The sequence below is a fragment of the Lissotriton vulgaris genome, chromosome 7 (genome assembly GCF_964263255.1).
Source record: "Lissotriton vulgaris chromosome 7, aLisVul1.2, whole genome shotgun sequence".
NCBI classification, from domain to species: domain Eukaryota; kingdom Metazoa; phylum Chordata; class Amphibia; order Caudata; family Salamandridae; genus Lissotriton; species Lissotriton vulgaris.
In genome coordinates this window covers 1,758,598,684-1,758,624,296 of record NC_141695.1, presented here as the reverse complement: position 1 = coordinate 1,758,624,296, position 25,613 = coordinate 1,758,598,684, and the positions used below count along the sequence as shown (strand labels likewise).

The 25,613-nt window shown below is 46.0% G+C and overlaps 1 protein-coding gene across 1 annotated transcript in view; it reads right to left on the bottom strand.

Annotated features, from left to right (window-relative positions):
• LOC147706600 (cell adhesion molecule CEACAM7-like) overlaps positions 1-23,652 on the bottom strand; it is a 112,726-nt gene extending 89,074 nt beyond the window's left edge. Inside the window, exon 1 of the mRNA XM_086929636.1 lies at positions 23,487-23,652. Coding sequence (XP_086785762.1) covers positions 23,487-23,652 — 166 coding nt within the window. The remainder of the gene's footprint in view (positions 1-23,486) is intronic.
• Positions 23,653-25,613: the final 1,961 nt, after the last annotated feature.

Sequence of the window (25,613 nt, the reverse complement as noted above, 5' to 3'; positions counted from 1 at the left end):
TCATGGATTGCGTTGTAAAAAAAACTAGTGGAGGAGAACTGCTCAACGCTTCCTTGGCCTGAGACCTAGACCCCTTGCTTACCATAATAGTTGTTGGACAAACTCCTTTTGCAGAACAGACAGGCACATGAACAGTTTTTAAAAAAAAAATACATAAAATTGTCATCAGAAGGGGAGTAGCCCATAGGGTAGGTAATCCGGGCCTCAAACGCTATTTTAAACTAGGACTACACTTTCCTCATGGAACACCACTATATGAGTTATGCACAGTGCACCAACAATAAAGCTTTATAAGTCAGGATGTTAATGCTTTTATCTACAGGAACCTGTTTTTAAAGAAATCAATTTTACATATTGTAACATTTTATCTGAAGTGTTTGAAAGGGTTTTAACAAATCATGCAATAAAGTTTCTACTTGGTTAGGTTCTTTTTTTATTTTGCCTGGCATAAAAACAAACACAAACACTTATAACAACGTCTTTTAGAGGCCAAAAAATAAACACAAATAGTAAAGATGGTATAAATACTTTGTCGGCCAACACAAAGTATAATTTGAATGCCTTTTCAGCCAAAATAGGGCAACAGTAAAAGAGGCATGACAAATCCCGCTTTAAGAAATCAAAATGCAGAATGTACGCGTCAAAATGCAAGCAGCCAATAGCAAGAAGATAACCTGACTGCAAACCTACTGAATAATTATAGCAGGTCTCAGAAGAGACAGCACATGCGCTGCCTAGCTCAACCTAAAAAAGTGGTTGTGATATTTCGGTCCCAAAAGACAAATACCCAATTGATTTGTGTTACCGATAGGGGAGGCCCTTCCAATGGGGCAGGACCACTCCTTGTTGGGTATCTGGATGGCGTCTGAGGGCCATGAGTGCTGTGTTGAGTGGTGGTGATGTGACGCAGCTGTAACTGCTGATCTGTTTTAGAGGTTGGGTCACTGAGTAATGGAACACCGCCATGTCTCTAGTGAAGCCCACGCTGTTGCTGGTTTGGCCTCTAGGACCTGAGGCACTGGAAATTTGGCCGAGTGTTGGCTGGACACCGCTCCCACTCCTCTAGATGTACACAGGGGCACCAAGGAGGTGGTCTCGGTCTCAAGGTTTTTTCTGAACCTGTCTGGTAATAGTGGGGTGGTGCAAATTGTCACAACTTGAGGCTTTGGGCTGCCCTTGCAGGGGCAAGGATGATAAGCTGCCTAACCCAGTCCCCCTTGAGTGACGTGTCATTGTAGGGTCTGTAGAACTAATGGAAAGATGTAGCAAGGGCGCTGTCTGACATCCCTCTTAGGTATATTGTGATAACTCACCCTGACCATGCCAGGGCACGTGGAGCAATGACCGCACCCCTACGCTGCCTGTGAACTCCCATACCCAGTACAAGGCAGTCATTGTTTTTTTAGGTGTGTGTTAGGAAGAAAACATGAATTGGGGCCATTGATACCTGCTACTTCCCCCAATACTGTTCCCCTACCCTGTTCCCCTACCCTGTTCCCCTACCCTTTCACCCTCTAATACAAATCTACAGCCAGTATTAGTAGCAGGGCTCAACTCACTGTGACAGAAGAGGGCCCCACACAGCAGCGCAAGGCAGAAGTCTGCTGCCTTTACAATTACAGTTGTCACCTATGGGCGCAGGTCAGAGCTACAGTGACATCATCACTGAGAGACCAGTTCACTAAGTGCAGGCTGGGCCCTCTAAAACTGAGCCCATGGACTCTTAAGGCACTAAAACTAATGTCTGATAAATATGCCAGGGCAGTTACCACTAGCTTATCTCATATATATTGTCTAACACTACAGTGTGACTATGTAGATGTACCATGTACAGGAAATGTGAAGAACAACTGTCACTATTAATCAATGTACCGATGGTCAGCCACTGACAGACTCTGCAGGTGGCGGGAGCACTACTCGGCTGGTACACAATATCTCCAAAAATTAATTCAAGTTTTTTTAGGGACATGCTCCTACTTTCAAAAAATTGTTGTGTATATTTTGTGGAAGCATTGATTTATACAGACGGCAGATGCCATACATTTCTCCACATCACAAGTGATAAAATGAAGGGTTCAATTTAAGGCCTGTATAACCGTGGAAGGATAAAAATATCTGCCTCTGGAGTTTGACCAAAGAAGATGAGGAGGTGACCTACCCAGAATGAGATGCAAATTGATTAGAAATCTTGATTTCTCCGTATTGTTTTCACTATAGGATAAGGTATCAATCTTGTGGTCCTGGTGAAGGTGGTTTGGTAAGATCTATTTCCATTGAAACATGCATTGACTGAAAGTCTAGGAAACCCCATTCCATGAAACAATGACACAAGAAATTGGAGAGCTATCCCTAATTTAATTTAAAGTGGATGTGGCATGAGGCATGAGACTGGGGCATTAATCTGACGTTGAGGTAAAAATGTGTCTGGTGGTGATTGAAAGGGTGAGTGAATTGAGATATGGGGGAGTGTACACATTTTTTCCTCCTCAACTTATTTATTTTGATATGGAACTCCGAAGAAGGTCCACAAAAATACACAAACAGATTAAAAGAGACATACTTTGCATACAATACAAACGAACATACTGTATGATGTGCAAATAGTGCAATAAATACAAGAGACAATTAAATATCCAACCATTAGGTGTTATAACATGAGTAAAATTACTATTAAAAGTTACCTAATAAATAGTCAGAAATGTTCTAAAAAATTGGTATATCTTAGAACAAACCATTTCATTTGGATGAGACAAAATCAGTGAACGGGCCTTCCGGGCCGAGTGAATACTAAATTTGATTAAAAGTTGCTTAAAAAACATAAGCCTGGCACTTTGCAGCTCCGAACACAAAAATAAAACATGGTTAAGATCTTGGATTTGTACATTACACATTTCATATATTCTCTTCTCTCTTGGTATTTTATCCCAGATACCAGTTACGTCTCTTAGGGGCAGAAAGTTAATCTCAGTAGGAGTATCAGCCTTCTAATTCCGTGAGGACTATTCCAAGTTAAATACGACTGTGGTTTATTCCTCAGGGCACTCCCACAGACCGCCTCATTACTGGACCTGGACTAACTTAAAGCACTATCTCTCACCAAACTGATAGAGGATACAGATTTCTTTAAAAGCTGCTTCAGTACAAACTTTGGCATAGGGGAAGCAGAGTTCAAGCTGAAACCAAATGTATTATTTGCATATACAAAGGACCTAAAGAACGTTGATTGATCTTTTAATATATCAAAGATTTCTATTCTCAAGGCAGCTCTAAGTGTGCCCTCCTCCCCCCAACAAAGGGAGTTACCCCACCGCAGAAACGCTGCCAGAGATAGAGTAAAAGAAGAGACTAAACCAAATTCAAGACGTAATACATGTAGGGCAGCCAGAGAGTTTAGGTGATAAATTTGATTCAGGATTCATCCTTCAGCCTCAACAAAAGAGAGCCAGTGCTTCATGTCCAATCCCTCAGCAGCATACATTAATGAAGGGGAAATTTTAACCTTGAAAGCTGACAAAACGTGGCCAAAATGGTAAAACATACGGTGTGGTGTTTTTCCAAGTGTGGACCTGCTGCCTCCTGAATATGCGTAATTGTGTATAAACTATCTGCGCGGTGCAAAAAGGTGAGGCAAACTAATACCCTAAATCCTCAATTGTGACCGTTGGAATCTAAGTATAATCTGAGAATGAGATCACAAATTCCAATCATCTGATATGCTGCATGCATTATTGACACTATGACCCCTTCCTTGTCCACAATTTTGTACATCAGGTAGAATGTATTATCATTATTATTGCCATTTATGTTATGTGATTACACATTTTCCATTTGAATTATGCACTGTAACCTAAGAACGTTACACGCTGTATGTATACATTTAGATCAAACAATAAGGTGCAGCGCTTGACCATCGCAAGTAAACGCTGTATTCAGATATTAAGACCATGATTACTGTTGTATACCTGTCCGCGGGTTACTTGGAAAAGACCTGTCACTCGGTTTTATTTACTCTATAAATAATGTTTTATCCTCGTACTAAGGTGACATTTATGGTTATAAAATAAGGGAAAGTCATTGTAGCTATATAAGGGACCATAAAGACAAGGATCTGCGTAACATAAGATTGAGTAGAATCGCGCACATTTGAATCCAAAGGCTAACGAGGAGTCACAAGGAACAATAAAGTTTGTCATAACAGGGGAAGGTACAAATCTAAATCACTTCCAGGGAGGGGCGGAACCGACGTGAAGTTCGGATTCATGCTCTAGGTCTTTCCGGAACCTAAGGATGCAAATACGACCAGGGAACCTCACTCAGAGCTTCTGGGTCAGCCCAAAACAGGCACGGAACAGCAGATGTCTGAGGTGTACTCGCTCAGGTAAGAGCAATAACCTAAAGGGGACACCTATATGAGAGGGGCAGCCTCTTAACTACAGATGGGGGGCTAATGCTGCCTTTTAATACCTACAGAATCCAATATCAAAATAGCCACCTGGGGCCGACATTAAGAAGCAAACCAAGCAACTAGAAACTCTGGAACACTTTACGAATTTCACGCTGGCATAATGCTAGGTAAGACACGACGGCCATAAATCACTTAGAGTGAACTATACCCTAAGACCATCTCATACTGTATTTACGATCACGTTTACCAATAATTAGGCTATTTTCCATACAGGAACTAACATTAATGTGAGTACCGTCTTGCACCTTGTTTTTCAGAACGTGACAGATATCGACCACTTGCTTGACAGGTAGGATGGTGGACCTAAACACAGGCTCACACTCTTATTTAGATATTGCCCACCACTATAACCATGAATGTCACACCTTGGTCAGTACAAATTGAAGATGGGGACTTTTGGTCTTGTCTTCTTTTTTTTACCCCCACTTAATTAAGATATTCGACCTCCCCATATCTAGATGTCACTTCGGTTACAAGGACCAATCTTGAATAGTAATTAAAAATGTTACAGATTTGAACCACTTATTGGGATGAGGTGCACAATGTGGAGTGGTGTGGCTCACTGGTTAGAGGCGGCATACCCGGAAGCAGAGGAAGGCCCGGGATCAGGGTTCAATTCCCGATGCGGCAGGGTTATGAACCAGGGTCAGCGGACTCGATAATTCTTGCCTCGGTGCCTACTCTAACCAGGAATTACATTCGGCAACTCTGGGCATTAGCTTGCCTCATCTCTACAACGGCCCCTCACAAACGCCGGGGATGCCTGGTTTCACCTTGGAGATACCCAGCAGGGACCATCTCACAGGGAAAGCCAGGACGGGTTCCCCAGCGGTCTATAGCGCCAGGACGCCTCCGGGTAGCAGTGCGCTTTACAAGACACACACATTTACAATGCAGACAATTTAGCTATATCCACTGTTTGGCTGTATTTTGTGGGCTACATATATGCTCACAATAAACCTTTGCACAGATAACAGTCCCATTGCTATGTGGTTTGTATAACCTAAAAGTCACTGAGTGTTCATCTTATAATGTTTAGTTTTTTACAATTGGATTTTGGATCGGCTGATCCTACTTATACATTTTCTTTTGAAGCCCTGAAGAAGTCGATTGGGATATCACCCACGACGAAACATGTGTTGGCTGGGCAATCCTTCTAAATAAAGAACATCTAACGACCATAATCATTTAAAGGAAGAAAAACTGATATCAATGTGTTTTTAATATGCAATCATAATATGGTGTAAATACCATATCATAAGTATTGATGAATATAGCGTGTGCATAGGATTGTTTTACATGTGGCCAAAATGGCGTCCGCCCCAAGTTTTATCAATTCTATTTAATGCACTCACCTGGGAGACAGCTTTGCTAACAAAATGTTTGAAGTGCTCAAGGTCTCGCCCTGTTTTTGAAAACACCTTCCTCAAATATAGATACGAATCAACCAATATACATTTTTCAATACCAAGCATCCAATTTTAACGTCTCTTTATTCTAAGCCTTTTCTTGCGGAAAACCAAAATCTTGCTTTTAGCAATGTTAATTTTCAAGAAGTGGGCTTCTGCATATTTGGTTAGGGCATCCAAACGATGTTGCAGACCAATGGGAGTTAGATCGAATATTACCACCTCATCCGTGCATAATAAGGAACCAACGGACATTGTACCAATTCTGGGTGCATTCCCCCTCAATGAGTTCAGGACACCGGAGAGATTTGCAATATACAAGGAAAACATAAGAGGGGCCAGGAAGCAGCCCTGCTTAAGCCCATTATATGTTCTGATCTTGCATGATAGCCCCAACGAACCTCCCACCAGAACTAGACACCAGGTATCCAAATGCAGTTCCATAATAAGACTCTGAAGGTTAATGAGGTATACGAAGATGGAAAAGCTTTCTCCTCAGCGTTTGGCGATCCACTTTATCAAACGCCGTGGAGAAGCCGATAAAAGCTGCATACACTAACAAGCCTCGTGAGAAAACATATTTCTCTACAATGGTCTGAACGTCTGCAATATTGTCCAAGGCACGATGGTTCTTTCTGAAACCAGATTGTTCAGGTGGTAGGATATTCTGGTCATGGGCCCATTGTTGCAGATGACATAATATACTTTTTTCGAATAATTTGCCTGAAGCATCCAGCAAAGCAATCTGTCTACATCTAGCCGCCAAAGTTTTTGGACCCTTTTTATACATAAGAACTATAATACTACCCTTCCAACAGGAATTAAACAATGGCGCTAAAAAATCTTACCATGCAGCTGACTTCTTTTTAATTACCGCAATCGGTATTCCATCGAGCCCTTGTGCGCCAGAGGTTCTGGCGTTCTGTATGAAACTTACCACTTCCTCCCCTGAAGGGGGCCAAATTCAGTAAGAGAAGATTCATCCACATCAATCATCACAAGAACAACTGGGCTGATATTTTTTTATACTAGGGAAATGTAATTCACCCAGTCCTTTTCTGGGATCGGTATAGGCAGAACCCTCTGCCTTGAATGACAATATTGTGCAATCAAGTGCCAATACTTTCTTGAATCTTGGCTCTTGCCTCTTTCCTCAGCCTAATCCATTTGGCATCAAACTCCCTTCTCTTTTCACTAAGTTTACAGTGACTTCTTACTTGCTTAAGGCAATTAATTTCCCACTATCGGCCTGTGAGAAATTGTATATACTGTTTTAGAAAAAGTCAGTTAATTTCTTGATTTAAAAGTGTCAGCGAAGAGGAACCCTTTTAAAACAAACGAGGTCCAGGAGATTTTGAACTTAAATTAGGTATCTTCTCCATTTGGGCCTCTAAGAGCTGTGTGATTTTGGCTTAAACATGACCCTGCTGTTCTACATAGGCCCTCTTCACTAACGAGCCTACTTCAGAGGTTTTATTTGCTTCCAAAATATCAGACCATTTGCTTTATTAAAAGTAGTCATACCCTGGCCAAGATTCCCCGGATCCCATACAGGAAGATCAAAGGCCACTGTCATACTCACTATGATATAGTCGTTCCATAACGACGGGAGAACAAAGAAATTTTCACAAGCCCCGAACATTTGAAATGAGACAATCAGATAGTCTAAAAGGCTCTGAGTATGAAAAGTAAATTGTGCTATTTTGTCAACAGGCACTTTCCCATTTAGGATAACAAGATCTAAATTTCTAATGATGTCAAGCAAAAAGAACCCTAGTTTATAACAGGGAAAGGTACAAATCTAAATCACTTCCAGGGAGGGGCAAAACCAACGTGAAGTTCGGATTCATGCTCTAGCTCTTTTCGGAACCTAAAGACGCAAATATGACCAGGAAACCTCACTCAGAGCTTCCGGGTCAGCCCAAAGCAGACACGGAACGGCAGATGTCTGAGGCGTACTCGCTCAGGTAAGAGCAACAACCTAAAGGGGACCCCTATATGGGAGGGGCAGCCTCTTAACCACAGATGGGGGGCTAATGCTGTTTTTTAATACCTACAGAATCCAATATCAAAATAGTTACCTGGGGCCGACATTAAGAAGCAAACCAAGCAACTAGAAACTCTGGAACACTTTACAAATTTTACACTGGCATAATACTATTACGGGTATATGCCAAATTTCCTCTTTATCAGTGTTGACATAAATCCCCGAATCCCGAGTTCGGGACTTTGGCATTTAGGGCTTCCACAATTATCAGAAGGGTCATTCTGCCCTAACAGCTATATCCTGAATATAAGACAAAAATGCACTCAAATGATGACAAAGTTTCTCTCAGGAGGGATATATAGGTTTGACACAAGGAAGAAAGTGGACCTGGAAGAATCTCCCAAACATGCCAGCTTCAGGCATATACAGAGATTTGAGAAGTGGCAACAAACCGTCTGATTCCAAAGAATGGAGTTCTTAAGCAAAATGGAAACCCCCTCACTGGCATGTTCCCTTTCAGAACGCTTAACGTAGCAGGAATAAACAAAATAGCCATCACAATCAAACTCTTTGCAAGACCATGTTTCTTATAAACATATAATTAAAGGGTTCATTGTTTCCAGATTTCATGTTTTCATTTCAATGGGTCCCAAACCAGTTATATTCCAAGACAAAAGTAGCCCCCCAGGCTACCTCAACGGAGCGCTCCTTTCAGCTTCTGGATGGGTGTCGTTCAAGGCTCTTGCAACCCAACTCCTCTGGGCTATTTCATCTTTTGTGTCAAGGGCCTGAGGAGCAGCTGCCGGACCAGACACAAGATTTATTGAGCGTCCTTTCTTATCCACGGAGACCACAATGTCTGTAGGTTTACTCACTGAATACTCAGTATCAGGGCCCAACGCTTCTAGCGCCACTGAATTGGTGGCCCTAGAGACTTTCAAACAGTGAGCTGTAGAGCCCATAGTATGATGTTCCTCATATTCTATAACAGATGGTACATCAAACCCACGTTTCAAGAAATGCTCACAATTCTGCACAACCAAATTGGCCATGATCAAGGAGCCAAAGGTGTCTCTGGAGTAGGGAAAAGTGTCATATACATTAATCATCACATTTAAAATATCCTTACTTGCTATCAGCTTTAGTGCCTCAATTTCGGAAAAAAGGCTATGAATGAATCCTCTATTTACCGGGATAGATTCATTGTCAAATAGCCAAGTAAAATCCACCGTAGGAGATTAAACAACCTGTACTCCAATAGTTTTCTTTGTAGCGTCCCTTCAGGGGATCCATAAAGGAACCCTATCCCTAAAGCTAACAACATTTGCACCACCATCAGGCTGACTATTCGAATACGAGGCGGTGTTGGAGATTGGGGCCTCTAGGTTTCTATTTGTTAGAGATGTGGTCCTATGGGGATTCTGTTCGACCCAGCCTGGGTAATAGTTGGTATTTGGGACCCCCCTCCAGGTTGCTATCCACCCTGAAATCAGGGGCCCCAGACCCTATCTGGAGCGAGGGAACCCCACATCTTATTTCCTTTCCCCCTCCCGATGGATCAAGCATCTTGTTAGTCAAGGTGGGATGAATTGCTTAGGGGGACAGTGACATCCGGGTTGGTAGGGCCACTACTGATTCAGAGTCTCCCAATCTCCTAGCTGATACCATATACGCTATGGGGGGTTCCATAGGAATACCATCTACTAATGGGGATTTAGGACGTTCCTCCTCCATTTTCATATGAATATCACCCTGTCTTTCGAGGGAAAGTGAAAAATGCAATTGTGGCACTTTTTGTTTAGAAAATTGTCTATTTTTTTTGTATTTCTTTTTCATATTTTCCCCCTTATGATTTATTATGGGTCTACTCCGCTTCCCGACTTTCAATCCTCCCTTCCCTGTCGATACAGGGGAATGAGCAGGAGTGATAAATGGAGTTAGGACCTCCCCACCCCCCCTACCTCCCCACCTGCTTGACTTGCTTAGCATGACCCCTTGTTTTCACAACTTCTCCCCCTTTCTTACCTTTATTACACAGAGGGACTGTTTTCAAAATGGACTTTTCTGGAGGGGGACTCAATTTGGCCTCCCCAAACAATATGCTTAAACAAAGCTCTTCCTTTTCAATATTGCACATAGGTACGGTGGGGGTCACGAAATAAAGAGGTATTCCTGCTTGCACACAAACTTCTCTCGATTCTCCGAAGGGAGTGACTAATACTGGCACAGCATTTGCCAGTTCTTCCATCTGGGGATGTATCGTAGCCATAGGCTTGATGGTATCAATCTTAGTTACATTTTGCACTTCAAATAGCATTACAGAGATCATCTCCAATATATGGTCAGAACCACTGCTTGAAATGGAGAAAAAAAGTGCAGGTACTCATCAGATTGAGCTAGGGGGTGTGGCAAGAAGGTAGGGCTAGAGGCGGTACTAAGTGCGGGGCTAATTAAACACATTTGAAGGGCACCCAAAAAAATTGGGGTGAAAATGATGACAAATTGCTTCAATCTGTAATGTATTGTTGGCGCCCTTGCATGTATTAAGTAGTACTAGTTGACAAACTGTTGAAAGGTAAATATAAAGAGGCACCTGTATATTAAACAAAACATTAAAAGGTGCAGAGACTTGTTTTACTGAAAGACACATGATCCTGTTCCTATAACATGGCATTGCATTAACAAGAACCAGATTGCTTACACATGTGATGTTCTTTAACTCTAGAGTTATGAGACAGAGGAGGACCAAATAATGCTGCAGGGTTTGCGTCAGGCAAGAGATAATTATGCCTCGAAAAAGATAATTATGCATCAAGAAAAGACAAATACAGTGTAAAGTTGCACAGTTTGTGGCAGTATCACTTCATGATTGAGTGATTTTTAAACTGCAACGCTGTGTTATTTTGCTGCTAATTTGGGACTTGAAATAATTCTGCCTTTTCACCAACCTGTAATGCTGTATTTACTGACAGCCTTTATGGTTGACCCCATCATACTATTTGAATTTCTGTACTAGATCTGTTGATATGGAACCTACCCCCAGATGCATCAAGAACCCATTTTGCTATTCCTTAATAGCGAACAATAACGATTCGCTATTAAGGAATAGCAAAATGCTATGCATGAAGAAATCACACAAAAAAATATTGATTTCTTAAAATTCCTTAATTGCGAGTCGCAAATTGCGAGTCGCAATTAAGGAATACCTCCCCAATCATTCCTATGGACCTAGAGGCCCATAGGAATGAATGGGAAGACATTCTCAATTTGCAAATCACAATTAGCTAATCGCAAATTGAGAATGCGATTTCAAGGGTGCAGGGGTGTCCAAAGGACACCCTGTTGCACCCCTGAAATTGAACTGTACACATATGTTGCGCACACACATGTCCTTAGGGGCATGTGTGCGCGCAACATGAAACTTTGAAAAATGCACTTGAGTGCATTTTTCAAAGTTTTTGCAAATCACCATGAAGTTCAACTTCATGGTAATTTGCGAGCCCTATTAGCGAAATCGCTATTTTTTAAACTTTAATGCATTGCATTTAAGAATCTCAATTTGAGATTCCTTAAATGCAAGTAATCGCAATTTTGCGATTTCTAAATTTGCGATTTTTGCATTTGGGATGATGTATCCCAAATGCAAAAATACTGGTCGCAAAGGGGCAGACTCTGAGAATCTGCCCCTTTGCGAGCGGATTTTACCTTGATGCATCTATGCCTTAATTATTGATTGGGCCATTATTGGATCTATTTTATTTTTTATGCGTGTGGAGGTGCCTTTAACTTAGGGACACATTGCCTCATGAAATTGAGATTTAACAATCATCAAATCTGTAGCCAAGTTTTTGAGGTACATTTTGGGGTGTTCTCAATTGGTAGTTTCCCATGCTCACACCTTAACGTAGGTACTTGGGTAGGATGATTGGCACAGGGAAGTTTCAGACTCAGGTGGTTGAGAAGTGTAAATAGGAGGAGTCATTCTATTTGGAGAAGAGTACCTAAGGGGAATAAAAGGATTGTTAAAAGAGTTGAAGGTTACAAATGGTGGGAGTGGATGATGCAGGGCAGAGATTGTAGTTGCCTGCATGGGTGCAAAATATCTGAGAAGTGTGACAGAAAACTTGAAAATCGAGTATACCTTTTGATGAAGGGCAGAACGCGCCTGCCAGAATGTGTTGAATAAATACTAAGGGAAAGGGAAGAGAGTATTAAGAGATGGACCTGATAAACAGTGCAAGAGAATGGATAGAGTAGAGAGTGCCTCTGATTTCATCACAGATCTATGTACCCTGATACTCTTCTGTAAGCTTGTGCCCTACCTCTATGCCCCCTAGGTAACCTACCCAAATGCCCATGAGTGCCCCTTTCTCATTCCTTTCTTTGTACCTGAACCTGCAGCAGTCCCTGACGCTGTACCCTCCGGTGGTCTTGGATCTGTTCCACCTGCACCATCCAGTGCCACTGTCCATGTGTTCTCTTTTACCCTCTGAAATCTCTCCTCTGAACCCTGACTGCACTGCATATCTGCCCTCTGGTAAATCCCCCTATATACCTTCAGTCGGGATATGGATTTTACATGCAAAACATTTGTCAATGTCCTTAAGCTTCAAAGCTGGGGTGACGGGAGCAATGGGGCAAAGAAGAAAGAAAAGAGTTGGTAGGAATTAGACAGTGCAGCATTGGGCTTGTGAGCTGTGTCCCTGAACCAAAAAGGGCCAGTTGCAAATCAGGATTGCAGTAGTGATGCCACAAACTCAAACATCCAATAGGAACAGGAAGGCAGAATTATGGATTAAAGGCTAGCATACAGAGTATGCCTGACATATGAGAAGAGAGCAGCCCCAGCACAACTCCACTACAACAAGCAATCGATTACAAGAAAAAAAGACAACATCCTAAAATGCAATTCTGACTCACATCGGGTGGAAGGAAGCAGTCGGCTGTCATGATCCTGGGAAAAGCAAGTTACTGGGGTCTCACAACAGAGCAATAATATTTCACACTTTCATTCACTTTCAGATAGTGTGCCACCCTGCAAAACCTAGTCCAAAATTCTGAGGGGCTAGTAAAGGGATGTAGCAACTGTTCCTGATCTGGGAGGCACCCCACATGTGTTTGATGATCAAAGCTTCCCTCAGGCCTGCTCCTTCTCCTCAAGTCCAAGGCTTGGCTTCCTCCCTTGGGTGCTTTGGGTTCCCTGGTGCTCCCACTGTTTGGCTCACTTTTATTCTCATGAATACCAGATACAGCCAGCTGTTGTGTCATGTGTGTTGTGTTGTGCTGACGATCAGTTTGGTGCTACCATGTTGCAGTGGAACCCTACAGATTTCTGAGCTGCTGTAGTGGAAATTGCAACAAGTGTTCCTTCTACAACCACTAGGCCACCACCACATTTGGGGAGGGGCAGAAATGTGGCACTTCTCAATCACATCTCTGTACTGCTCAAAACCTCACACTCCTGGATGCCTCCAAAGCATTGTAGCAGGAAAGACATTCCTGTGATTCCCTGGCTGACCATGATCCTTCCTTCTTTTGGGTTCTCTGCCCGCTCCCTCCTTCTAGTGGTGGGAAATGTGTCCTGGCCTGCAGTGGTGTGGGTGGTTCTTAAGCTCCCTGCCTGGCCTGAGCGATCTGCCCTCTGGCCACATCTGAAATGACAGCGACATTCTTGGGACAATACCACTTTGCCAATCACTAATTTTACATGGATGGAAATCCGGTTTTTATATTATGCATTTGTCAAAACACAGTAGTGGCACCCTGTGGGTGCAGAACTCCCAAGTTGGAGTGCAGGCAATGAAGGAGAAACCACGCCTAAAATAGATGGTTTTACTTTAATTAGTTGAAAACTGCAGGTATTGTCCCCGGAAAGTTACTTGAATTGCCTCAATTTGATTTAAAAGGATGCGTAGGGCTGGCTGTATGTGTCCCTCCTCCAACGCATAAAGTATTTGACATGCAGAAAAAAATGAATTTCCCTGTTTGTGATTATTGTAGGATGTCAGTAACATTCCCCGTTTGGGGGGGTGGGGGTTGGCAAGTCATTTACCTGCCAGGACAAGAAAAAACACACCTCAGGTAGACAGTCCCACTTCCTTGGTGGCAAGAGCCCTTATGGTGAAAATTCACTCTATAAAGTCCCCCGATAACATAAGGAGTCAGGGCCCTGGCAGACCAGCCCTGGAGAACAGCAAGAAGGAAAAAACTGAAGGAAAATATTCTTAATCTCCACATCCACGATCTGGAACAACATATAAAACATTGCTTCAACCCTCATGCAAATCAGAAAGGAAGTGCAAATGCATAAAAGGATCACTATCTCATTATTAAAGAGAAATGTACTTGTCATATGCCGCATTTGAAACATAACCCAAGGATCTTGCACACAGTTCAGCATTTCCATTTCCACAGACCCGATAAACAGCTTCTTTCTGGACTGCATGGAAGTGGCCGCAGTGAGAGTTAACACAATTTGTGAGTAGAACTTTTGAATAAAAACACTTCATCCTGCAAAGAAAGCGAGGAGGCCAACCACCTGCTCTCCTCCTGGCCTTGCCCCAGCTGCAGCATATCGAGTAGAAGCCCGGAAGTTATGGCACCGTGGTGAAGCGCTGCATCCACCCCTGCAGTGCACACGGGCGTGTTCATTTTTTTAGGCAGATTGGGGGTGCGCACAAGGCACTCCCCTACGGAGAGGTAGAAAGTTCCTTGTTGCTGGATCCTCAATCAGACTGGCCCTGGCGCTGATAAGAATTCTGCTTCTTGCTCGCAGGTGGAATTTTATGGCCATTTTTCTTCCTGCTGTGCTTGCAAAGAAGAAAGGGAAAGCCAGAGCACATTGTGCTTTTTAAAGCGCTTCCCTTTCTTCCCTCCGTTCAGCTACCTGGAGGGCGACGTCACATGTTGCTCACCATAGAGTGTCACTGACCCCCCCTGAAATTAAATTACCATCATGTGAGCAAGCGCCACAGTGTATGCATGCTCACATGACTATTTGCGACCTAAAACGCCGTTCTGATACAGTGCGTTCCGGTACTCTCCTTGGCAACGGAGAAGTGTCGGTACTCTTGGGGGAAAAATAATGAAGTGCTGGTACTCAGTACCGGTGAGTACCGGACCATTTAAAGCACTGGTCAGAACTCAATACAGGTTTCTCTAATAACGATAAAAAGGAATTTAAGATTTTTTCAATGCAGACGAGATATTCTGAGGGCACACCATCCCTCTCATTTCCCAGTTTCAGTTGTGAACAAGGCAGGAATACATCATGGGCAGACTCCATGGTAGTATCAATCCAATGACTTACACTACAGAATAAAAAGGCATAGAGAGACGCCTAGGAGAAGAGCTTACAATTGGAATATTTTTTTCCCTGGATCTACTCGTTAAATGATCATCCTTATGGGTTTCGTCTTGAGATTCACCCCAGTCCCTTATTTGGGCTTCTACCTTCTACATCGATGTCAGGGAGTGTAAACTTTTCCCCTGGCGTTAACTCTTCTCATGTCCTTTCCCTCTCAATCATGGGAGAAACATCACCCAGAGGACCATCCAAACCACCACCCTCGCTTGGTCCCTTGTGGATGTCCCTCCGAACCGGTAACACTGTAGGTGTAACATCAGTCATGCAGTCTAGCCTTGACGGCTTTGGCTGCTTTGTCCTTTTCAAGGAACTATGTAGCTGTCTCTGCTGGATAACGAAAGAGTCTGAAATCAAGTTTGCACAGGGGGTAGTTTCAGATGGTAGCTCCCTTGAACCATCCTCAACCCTTTCAGTCATCTGGGCCCTGGTCCGGGTCTCTTTGCAAAACTGCACCTGGTACCCAGCAGACCTACACTGATTTCCCTGTGATTCCACGAGGGGCAGTGAAGAAGGCGTTGCTGGGTGGAAGTTGAAGGTCAAACCTTCTTGGACCACTGCTGCCACCTCAGGAGTAATCAGGGGTATTTTTTTGAATAAACAGAAATGACATGATGGGATTTGTAGCAAAGTTGCTGTAATTGTCTATAGCTGCTGAACGATCTTCATAATTTATGAGATTTACTAGATGATGAGGAGAGCACACGCCGAGCATAATTTCCTAAAGGACATCTTGCTCGGTCTTACAGGCTTACGTGCCTGCCTGGCTGGCCTGGCTGGCTTTTACCTCCACTCACTTAATCAGAAAGATGCACTTCAACTTTCTGGCCATGCCGGGCCCTTCGCTCTTCGCTCTCCACTCCTCTCCGCTCTTTTCTCCATTCGTTCGTCCGCTGTCTCCAAACCGGATCCGGAGACTCCCACTCTCAACTCTGTCCAATGACCTATCACCAACTACTGTTTTTCCTGCTGCACTGTGCCTTACAGAGGTTTGAAGACCACCCTTCAGCTAGCAAAACTAGGCCTTAACCAAAACCAGACTTGCGCTTGTGATTGAGCTGAAATGAGGTTATAACTGGGATGGTCTCATGCCTGCTGATGAAACTATAAGCAGTGTTAAGCAGTGTTACCCAACAAAATGGCGGAGTGGGTTACGTTTCCTTTTATTGTTTAAAGGTGCACAGATTCGCAAGCTGCACCGAACTAATGTCGGCCGCTTCCGCAAAATCGGACAGTACCCACAAGACCCTCTGCTACTTGCTTTTTGCTCTTGTTCCCCTTGTGGGACGCTTAGTAAGTGGCATCCACGGCCGTCCTGCAACTCACGGCAACTCACAGCCGCGGCTATAGCTAACCTGTTAATTGAGTTGTGGTGCCACTAATTTCACAACTGGAGCTGATGCATGCCAAAGTGGGGGAGTGTACAAAAAATCTATTGATGTAGATTAACAATAAGACGTACAATATAAAACAGTCTATATTTATGTATGATAATATGTGTTTTGGTTTGTGAATGTATGTAACTGTGAGAAAAATAATTTTGAAAAAGTTTTTTAGACATGTGATCAAAGAACGATCAAGATAAAAATGACTATAAAAACTAAATAAAATATACAGATTAAATGACATGTTGTTGCTTCTGCAGTAGCTGGTGGTCGAGACTTTAGGCACTTAGGGCCTCATTTATGAAAAGTGTTGCATTGTTGGTTGAAAACAGAGATGCAACACTTTTCATTGCGCCCTCCTTGCAACACCTTGGAGGTGCAGTATTTACAGTACGGCACTCCATGTCAAAAGGATTTACCAGATACGTCAGGAATCCTAATGTATCTGGTGGAGCATTAATGAAGCATTGCTGGACTGTGTCGCAAATCAGACGCAACTCCAGCAATGTGCCATTCCACATGGGCGAGTCTCATGCAAAAGGACCTATGGTAATCCTTACGCCTGCTGTGAAGCAGGCGTTAGGATTTGACACCATGAACTCGTAGAAGTGGCGCAGTGAAATGTCATAGATTTCTTGCGCCACTTCTACAAGCCTTTTTTATGGGGGTACGCCCACCCTGCATACATTATACCAGATGCAGATTTAGTTGCCCCCCACAAGTATCAATGATGATATAGAGTACAGCTCCTCACTCTGCCCCAGTACGGTCACTCCTTTGGTCAGTACGGGCCCTAATCTGAGCCAAAGCAAAGCCTCACATCGCGAATGAGTGGCCAAGAGAGTGTCCCGCTAAGCCCGCACCCTGCCCAGGTAGTGATCCACGTTACCTGGTGGCGTGAACCCACTTGCTTCTCCTTCTTCAGCAAACTGGGCCTTCCGTGCAGAACTTTCTCAATGGGCCTTAGCGGCTCGGCCTGGCAGCTCACCTCTTCTGGGGCTGCCGGTCTGGACAGCGACTGTTAGGAAGGTCTCAGGCGGCCGCAGGGCACACGTACGCCACCCCTCTGAAATTACGTTACTCCAGGTGCACGTTCACCACAGCACCCTATGGGTCTCCTCTGGCATGAAGCCACACACACAGCGCTGATGGAACTTCATGTCGACTCCGAATGTATGTTCACCAGGCACTCCTTCCTGCCGTTTCAGTCGGCACCAAGACACGCACACCGAGCAGCAGAGACTCACTTTCTTCCGGTGCACACGATAATCAGCCGATCACCTCCACAGTCCCAGGTTGCACCAAAGCACGCACATTGCTTTACTGAGACTCCAACTCCGGTGACGCAATATCCAGGCACTCTTCACCAATGCGTTCGGCCACACCACGATGCACTCACTGTGTCTGAGCCTCATTTCTCCTTTGGTGCACTCGATAATCGGGTGCTCTTCACCAGCACCTCTCGTGCACCCCGACACACACCCTGCGTGTCCGAGACTCACTCCACTTCCGATGCACACGTTGGTCAGGCGCTCCTCATCAATTCCTCCTGTGCACCACGACAAGCACCATGCTCATCCGAGATTCTCTTCACCTCTGATGCACATGCTGAACAGGCGCCTGCAGTGCACCCCGACATGCACCCTACGTGTCCAAGTCTCACTTAACCTCCGATGCCCACCCTGAACAGGCGCTCCTCACCAACACCTGCAGTGCACCACAACACCCACCCTGTGCGTCAAAGACTCACTTCACCGTTGATGCACGCGTTGACTAGGTGCTCTTCACCAATGCCTCCTGTGCACCACGACAAGCACCCAGGGCGTCTGAGTCTCACTTCTTCGTGTGTCCAAGATCACAGGGCACACCTTCCGAGGGTCTCAAGCTGCCACAACACGCGCCCACCGCGTCACTTGAAAGGTCTATGAAAACTTTTATATTCCTGTGTTTCCAAATAGGGAGCCAGCTCACCTCTGGCCCTCGGGGAAACAAGACACAGCACAAAACACAGTCTTATTCAAGCAGGGGACACAGAGCACAAAGCACAGGCACAACAGCCTCTTCCTTGGTTAAACAGCAAACTGCAGACAAGCCAGAGATCATGAAGCAAGGGTTGGTCCTTCCCAGCAGTCTCATCAGTTGTGCCTTCCTTAGCAGAGGTTCCTCTTGACCACGAAATGGGTCCAAGCCTTTTCAGTCTCAATCCATTTCTATTCCAACAATCAGGGGTCTCGGCTCTCATAGTTATACCCCTAAATGTCTTTGAAGTTCGTTGTGTTCAGTGGTCCCTGACCTCTGCCTAAATCAGTTCTGGGTGTCTCCTTCCCAGGGTGACCTTTCTCCCTTTGATACTGGGTGTCTGGATCCTTAATCCCTTAGCAGGAGACGGGTCAATTGTTTTATAACAGCAACCCAGGCCTCTTCACCTCCCGGGCTTCTCATCCCCCTACTCTCCAGATGCCGGTCAGGCTGGAGCCACCTCAAACCCTCCCCCAGCTCCTCTCACCTCTAAGACCCAGAAAGTCAATCCACATTCAGCAGAGACACACAAAGATGCCTAAAGCACAAAACTCGGCCACTTTCTAAAAGAGTGGTTTCTTAACACACAGTGACAAAACCACCTTCATTGAAAGATGCGTTATGACACTGTAAGTTCATACATACTAAACTTCACCTCTCCATTTTAAAAGCATGGGAAACTAGGCTAACAAACACAATACCCAGCCTCCCCCGTTCTATCCTATGGGCAGGATGGCCTTTCACCAGTGAAAAGTGAAATGGAGTGTTTTTCATTGTCAGGACATAGCACACCCCTCAGTATATGTCCTCCCTTTTACTTATACTGCACCCTGCTCAGGGTTACCCGGGACCTACCACAGTGGTGCCCACTGTGTGCGCAAAAGGGAAAGTAAGACCTGACAAGTAGTTGCACTTGTCAGGACAACATGCTAGCCTACCAAACTGCTCGCAGGCCCTACATGGCAGCCTTGAGGAACTTTCTCTGCCCACTTTGCATTACTAGCCCTGGCACACACAGTGCACATCACTAGGGACTTTACTAGTAAGGCAAACATACCAATCATGCCCAACCAATTACCATTACACTTTACACAGGAAACATTTGCACTTTGACACTGATCAGCATTGGCAAATTACCCAAAGCATCTTAATTTGCAAGTCAATTTCCTGAAAACGACCCAGGGGTAAAGCAAAAAGTTTAGGGAACTTTAGCCAAAAAGGCCAAGTCCTACACAACCCCCTCCCAGCCAAAAGCCAGGGTAGACCAATCATTACCTCGATGGACTTCCTGACTTTGGGCGATAGAACCAGGGCACAGGCCCTCTACCACAGGGTCACCCTCCTGTTCCACGCCTTCCTGACCCCAGGGGGTCTTCTTGATTACTACTCCCTGAGCCAACAATGATGTTCCATGGATCCCTCCTGGCCAAGGGGACCTCTGCAGGGGTGCAGGTCCAACGCCAACCCCACCCTGGAGTGGTACCCTGGGGAGACTCATCGGTCAGGATACTACCTCCCGTTATCCTGCCCTTTAGGTTAAGAGTGGGTCTACCTTAGTCTCTCCTAGGGACCCAGCCCTACTGGCTGGACAATGTCCCATTGGTGTCCCCACTGGGGAACACAACCCTCTCTTAATCTTCCATTTAGTCTTCTTGGCCTGCCATTTAGGAATGGCACCCACAAACATAAGGACTGCAGGAGCTCTGACTACAGACTCCCCATGCCCTCCTGATGCTAGGTGTCTTTCCTCACACTTCGGGCAAGTAGGCACTAGGCCTCCACTAGGGGGCTCTACTACGGCCCCCCCAGTTTCCTGTGTGGTGATGTTGATCACTGGGGGTGCTGCTCACTCTTCCTCCCACTCTTTTGAGACAAGGGGCTAACCAGCAACTCTTCCTCTCTACTCCTTGCGCCACATGGCCCTTCTTCCCTCTCTGAGGCCTCTTCAGGCCCCTGGAACCCTGACCAGGGGTCCGGTTCTTGTGCAGGCTTCTGGGAATCAAAGAGCCCACACCTTAACCCGGGGTGGCCCAATTCTGAAAAATAATTTCTGAGCCTAGGCTCCCCTGGGGCCAAACTGGATAACCCCTCCAAATCATTTACCATGCTAACCACTACCCAATCTTCCAGTGCACACTTGTACTCATCCACACTTGGCTCTGGCTGTGGGCTGCCACCAATCACATTGGACACTGTTTGTCTACCATTAATGTCCAGTTCCCCCATGCTTAACTCATGAGCGAAGAAAATCCGTTTCTCTTCCAACGTGAGAGCGTTCCTGCTCTCCTCTTCTTGAGTTTTAGATTTTACCACCTCCAACTCATGCAGTCTGACCCTTTGGTTTTACACCAACTCCTCTTGTGAAAACCTCCTCCCTGAATTGCTACTACTAGCCTCTGTGACTGGTCCCTACACTGGAAAATCCTGTGGACCAAATCCATTCCCTGGTTCATCCTCATCCACTTAACATCACCCGTCTCGTGAGCCTCTTTGGCTTCCAACCAGGCCCTCAAGGCAACTTGCAGCTCTTCCTTCTTGGCACTAACCTTCATGGGACATCCCATAGCTCTGCAGAATTTCCTCAACTGATCAACCTTGTAGGTAAACAATTCCTCACTGTTGAACTCCAATTCTGCAGTGTAAGACCTTGACTCTGGTCACAGGCCTGCACTCTCCCCGCAGCTCCTGCTCTCCATCGCTGCCTGCGGAGCCCCCGGCCCTGGGTGTTCATTGAATTGAATTTTGAATTTAAAATTATTTATAAAGCGCACGTTCACCAGCGGTTTCATGGCGCTGCAACTAACAGATATCTGGGCTGGGGAGGCCGAAGCTGAGTTAAAAAAGAAAGGGAACTGCTAATGAACTAATTAAAGGATTTAGTAAACAAATGAGCTTTGAGCTGTTTCCGGAATTGCGGATAAAAAGTTAAGGCTCTAACCTCAAAAGGCAGGGAGTTCCAGAAGAGTGGAGCAAGGGTGACAAATTTCGATCCTCCCCATTTCTTCCTCCGGAACCGCGGGACTGTGAGAAGGGATTGAGTGAATGAACGCAGTTTCCTAGTGGGAACGTAGGGGATGATCTCAGATGAGATAAAAGCCGGTGCCGTGCCCAGTCGTGCTTGGAAGGTGATGGAGGCAAGCTTAAACTGGACACGTGCGCGGACAGGGAGCCAATGTAGGGACTTGAGGAGGGGAGTGACGTAATGAGACTTTGGTAATTTAAACACCAGGCGCGCCGCCTGGTTTTGGATCTGCTGCAAGCGCCTTAAGCTATATGCAGGTATACTTGCATATAAGGCGTTGCCGTAATCCAGGCGGGAGATGACCATTGCCAGGGTGATCAATTTCAGAGCATCAAAAGAAAAAAAAACGGGACACCTTGCTTATAGTGCGCAGTGAAAGAAAGGAAGAAGAGACCACAGAACTAAACCTGGGAGTGAAGGGTGAGTTGAGAATTGAGATTAATGCTTAATGTTTTTACTGAGGTAGAGGGGACAGGTGGAGAGCCTAGGGAAGGGGGCCAAAACAAGGAGGACCAGGGGCTGGATGAACCACCCGTCAACACCAGCTCAGTCTTGTCTGGGTTGAGTTTCAGATGGTTGTGGTTCATCCAGTCCCGGATGTGAATCATAATAGATTGAAAATTAAGAACAGAGGCAGGGGAAGAAGACAGATTAAAGACAAGTTGGAGGTCATCCGCATAATTAAATACGGTGACCTCCATTTGCTGCAGTGAGAAAATAAGAGGGGCAATGTAAAGATTAAACAAAAGAGGTGAAAGGGAGGAGCCTTGGGGGACCCCGCACTGAACTTTCCGAAAGTCCGCAGAAAAATCTCCAAGGTTTTTTTGTGGTCTTGTGGTTTTTGTTATTTACTATTTTGTTCTTTGTGCCCGCTAAGTTCCAGCATCTGTTCTTTTCTTGTGCCCGCTAATTTTCAGCTTCTGTTCATTTTTGATTTACCCCATGTCCACTTCACTGTTACCCTCCCCATCTGCGCCTTTCCCTCACGCCTCCCCCATTCCAGCCACTGCTGCCCCATCCCCATCCCCATCCCCGCCCCCCTACCCTCACCCATTCTCCCACCTCCCAGCTGATCCTTCCTCCATTCCCCTATATAATGCAGACGGGCATGCGCCTAAGGCAAGCCTGTCTGCACCCATCCGCGCCTGGACCGTGCCCAGTGCCAAAACCCCTGGCCCTCGCGAGAGCCACGACACCCGACAACACTTTGATGTCGACTTCCTCCATGGACACAACACCAGCCAATCACCAAACTGCTTCCAGGCCAGTCTGACACTCACCCATAGACCCTTCACCTGTCGTGACTGCAGCTTCACCAGTGGCCAAACACCTGCAAGCCCCACCCCACCCGTCAGAGCAGAACGCAACCACCTCAGATGCATACTACTCAACACCTGCTCTGTCCACAAGCACGCTGTCGGACTCTGGGACGTACTCTACTCAGCCTCCCCGCATGTCATCTTCCTAACAGAGACCTGGATGAACCACGCCTCGACTCCCAACATTGCCATAGCCATCCCAGATAGATACAAGTTCACCAGAAGGGACCGCACCAACAAACCAGGACGAGGAATCGCCATTGTCTACAGAAATACCCTCAGAGTCTCGACCTGCCCAACAGACACCTCCAACACCGCCGAACAACTGCACTTCCAGATCCACACCATCCCCAACACCACATTCAGAGGAACACTCGTCTACAGACAGACCCCCTGGTCCTCGGCCACAGTTCATCGACACCATCTCCGACACCATCAGCACATGTGCTCTTGCTTCCGCAGACTACATCCTCCTGGCAGACTTGAATTTCCACCTCGAGAACACTGACGACAGCACCTCCCCCGCTCTGCTTGATATCCTCGGCAACCTTGGACTCAAACAGCTCATCATGACCTCTACCCACTCCGCTAGTCCCACGCTCAACTTCATCCTCGCAGCCAGCAACCACGTCACCTTCAACCACATCACCAAACTCCACAGGACCGTCCACCGCTGCATCCATTTCACCTTCAAGAAACCCACAGCGCACCACCACCCGCTAAGGATGCCCTACCGCAGCTGGAACAAGGTCACGGATGACCAGCTAATCACTGCCCTTGCTCGAGACCCGCTGACACAGCTGCCAGCAACCTCAGGCAATGGATTGATGACTGCGCCAACACTCTCACCCAGATCAAAAAACCCTCAAACAGAAGCACAGACAAAAAGGCCAGCTGGTTCACCGCTGACCTTCAGGAAACCAAGCCGAAGACTCAAGAAAAAGTGGCACAACGAAAAGACACCGGAAAACCACACAGCCCTAAAAAAATGCCATCCGCAAGCACCACCAACTCATCCATGCCACCAAAAGGACCTCCTTCAAGGAACGCATCAACAACAACGCACACAGCAGCAAAGAGCTCTTCAACATCGTGAAGGAGCTCTCCAACCCCAAACCCAGCTCCAACGCCAAGGACATACCGCCGTCACAAGATCTATGCAACTTCCTAGGCACCTTCTTTCACCGCAAGATCGCAGACATTCATGACAGCTTCAACACCCAGACCCTCCCTACAGCTGCCAACACTGCAGGACCAACGCCACCCAGCCTCACCAAACACCTGCTCTCCTGGACTCACGTCAAACACAGCAATACCATCAAGACCATGAACACCATCCACTCAGGCTCACCAACAGACCCCGGCCCTCACCACATCTTCAACAAAGCAAACTTCATCATCGCTCACCAAGTTCGAAAGCTCATGAACAGCTCCTTCGAGACTGCCACCTTCCCGGAAAGCTGGAAGCACACAGAGATCTACGCCCTACTCAAGAAACCCACAGCGGACCCAGAGGACCTCAAAAACATCCGCCCATCTCCCTTCTTCCGTTACCGGAAAAAGTCATCAAAAAGATTTCAACAAGCAACTGACCCACTTCCTCAAAGAGAACAACATCCTGACCCCATCCCAGTCCGGTTTCCGCAACAATCACTGCACTGAAACCGCCATCATAGCTGCCACAGGTAACAATGGGACCCTACTGATGACCGGCTAAATGGCAGCCCTCATCCTCCTGGACCTCTCGGCCGCCGTTGACACTGTTTGCCACCACACCCTACACATACGCCTACACAACACAGGATTACATTACAAAAACCCTGGACTGGATCACCTCCTTCCTCACTGGCAGAACCCAGAGGGTCCACCTCCCACCTTTATGTTCCAAAGCCACCAAGATCATCTGCGGCGTGCCCCAAGGATCATCCCTCAGCCCTACCCTATTCAACTTCTACATTGTACCGCCCGCCAACATCATCCGCTCACACAACCTCAACATCGTCTCTTACGCCAACAACACTCAACTGATCCTCTCACTCACCAAAAACCCTGCCACCACCAAATCCAACCTCCAAGAAGGAATAAAGGCTGTCGCCAGCTGGATGCAGACCAGCTGCCTGAAATTTAACTCGGACAAGACAGAAGTCCTTATCTTCAGACCCACCCCCTCAGCCTGGTACGATTCTTGGTGGCCTGCCTCCCTGGGAGCCGCACCCACACCCACCGACCATGCACGCAACCTGGGGGTCATCCTGGACTCATTGCTCTCAATGACCCCGCAAGTCAACGCCGTCTCTTCCTCCTGCTTCAACACCCTTGCTCTGCAAGATCTACAGAAGGATCCCCATAGAAACCATAAGGAAGTTCACACAGACCCTCGTCAGCAGCAGGCTGGACTACAGGCAATGTCCTCTACGCAGGAACCACGGCCAAACTCCAGAAGAGACTCCAACGCATAAAGAATGCCTCTGCACGCCTCATCCTCGATATCCACCGCCACAGTCACATCATAGCCCGCCTGGAGGGCCTGTACTGGCTCCCAGTCAAAAATAGGATCACCTTCAAGCTCGTCACCCATGCCCACGAAGCACTACACAACATCAGACCAGCATACTTCAACAAGCGCCTCATCTTCTACACCCCG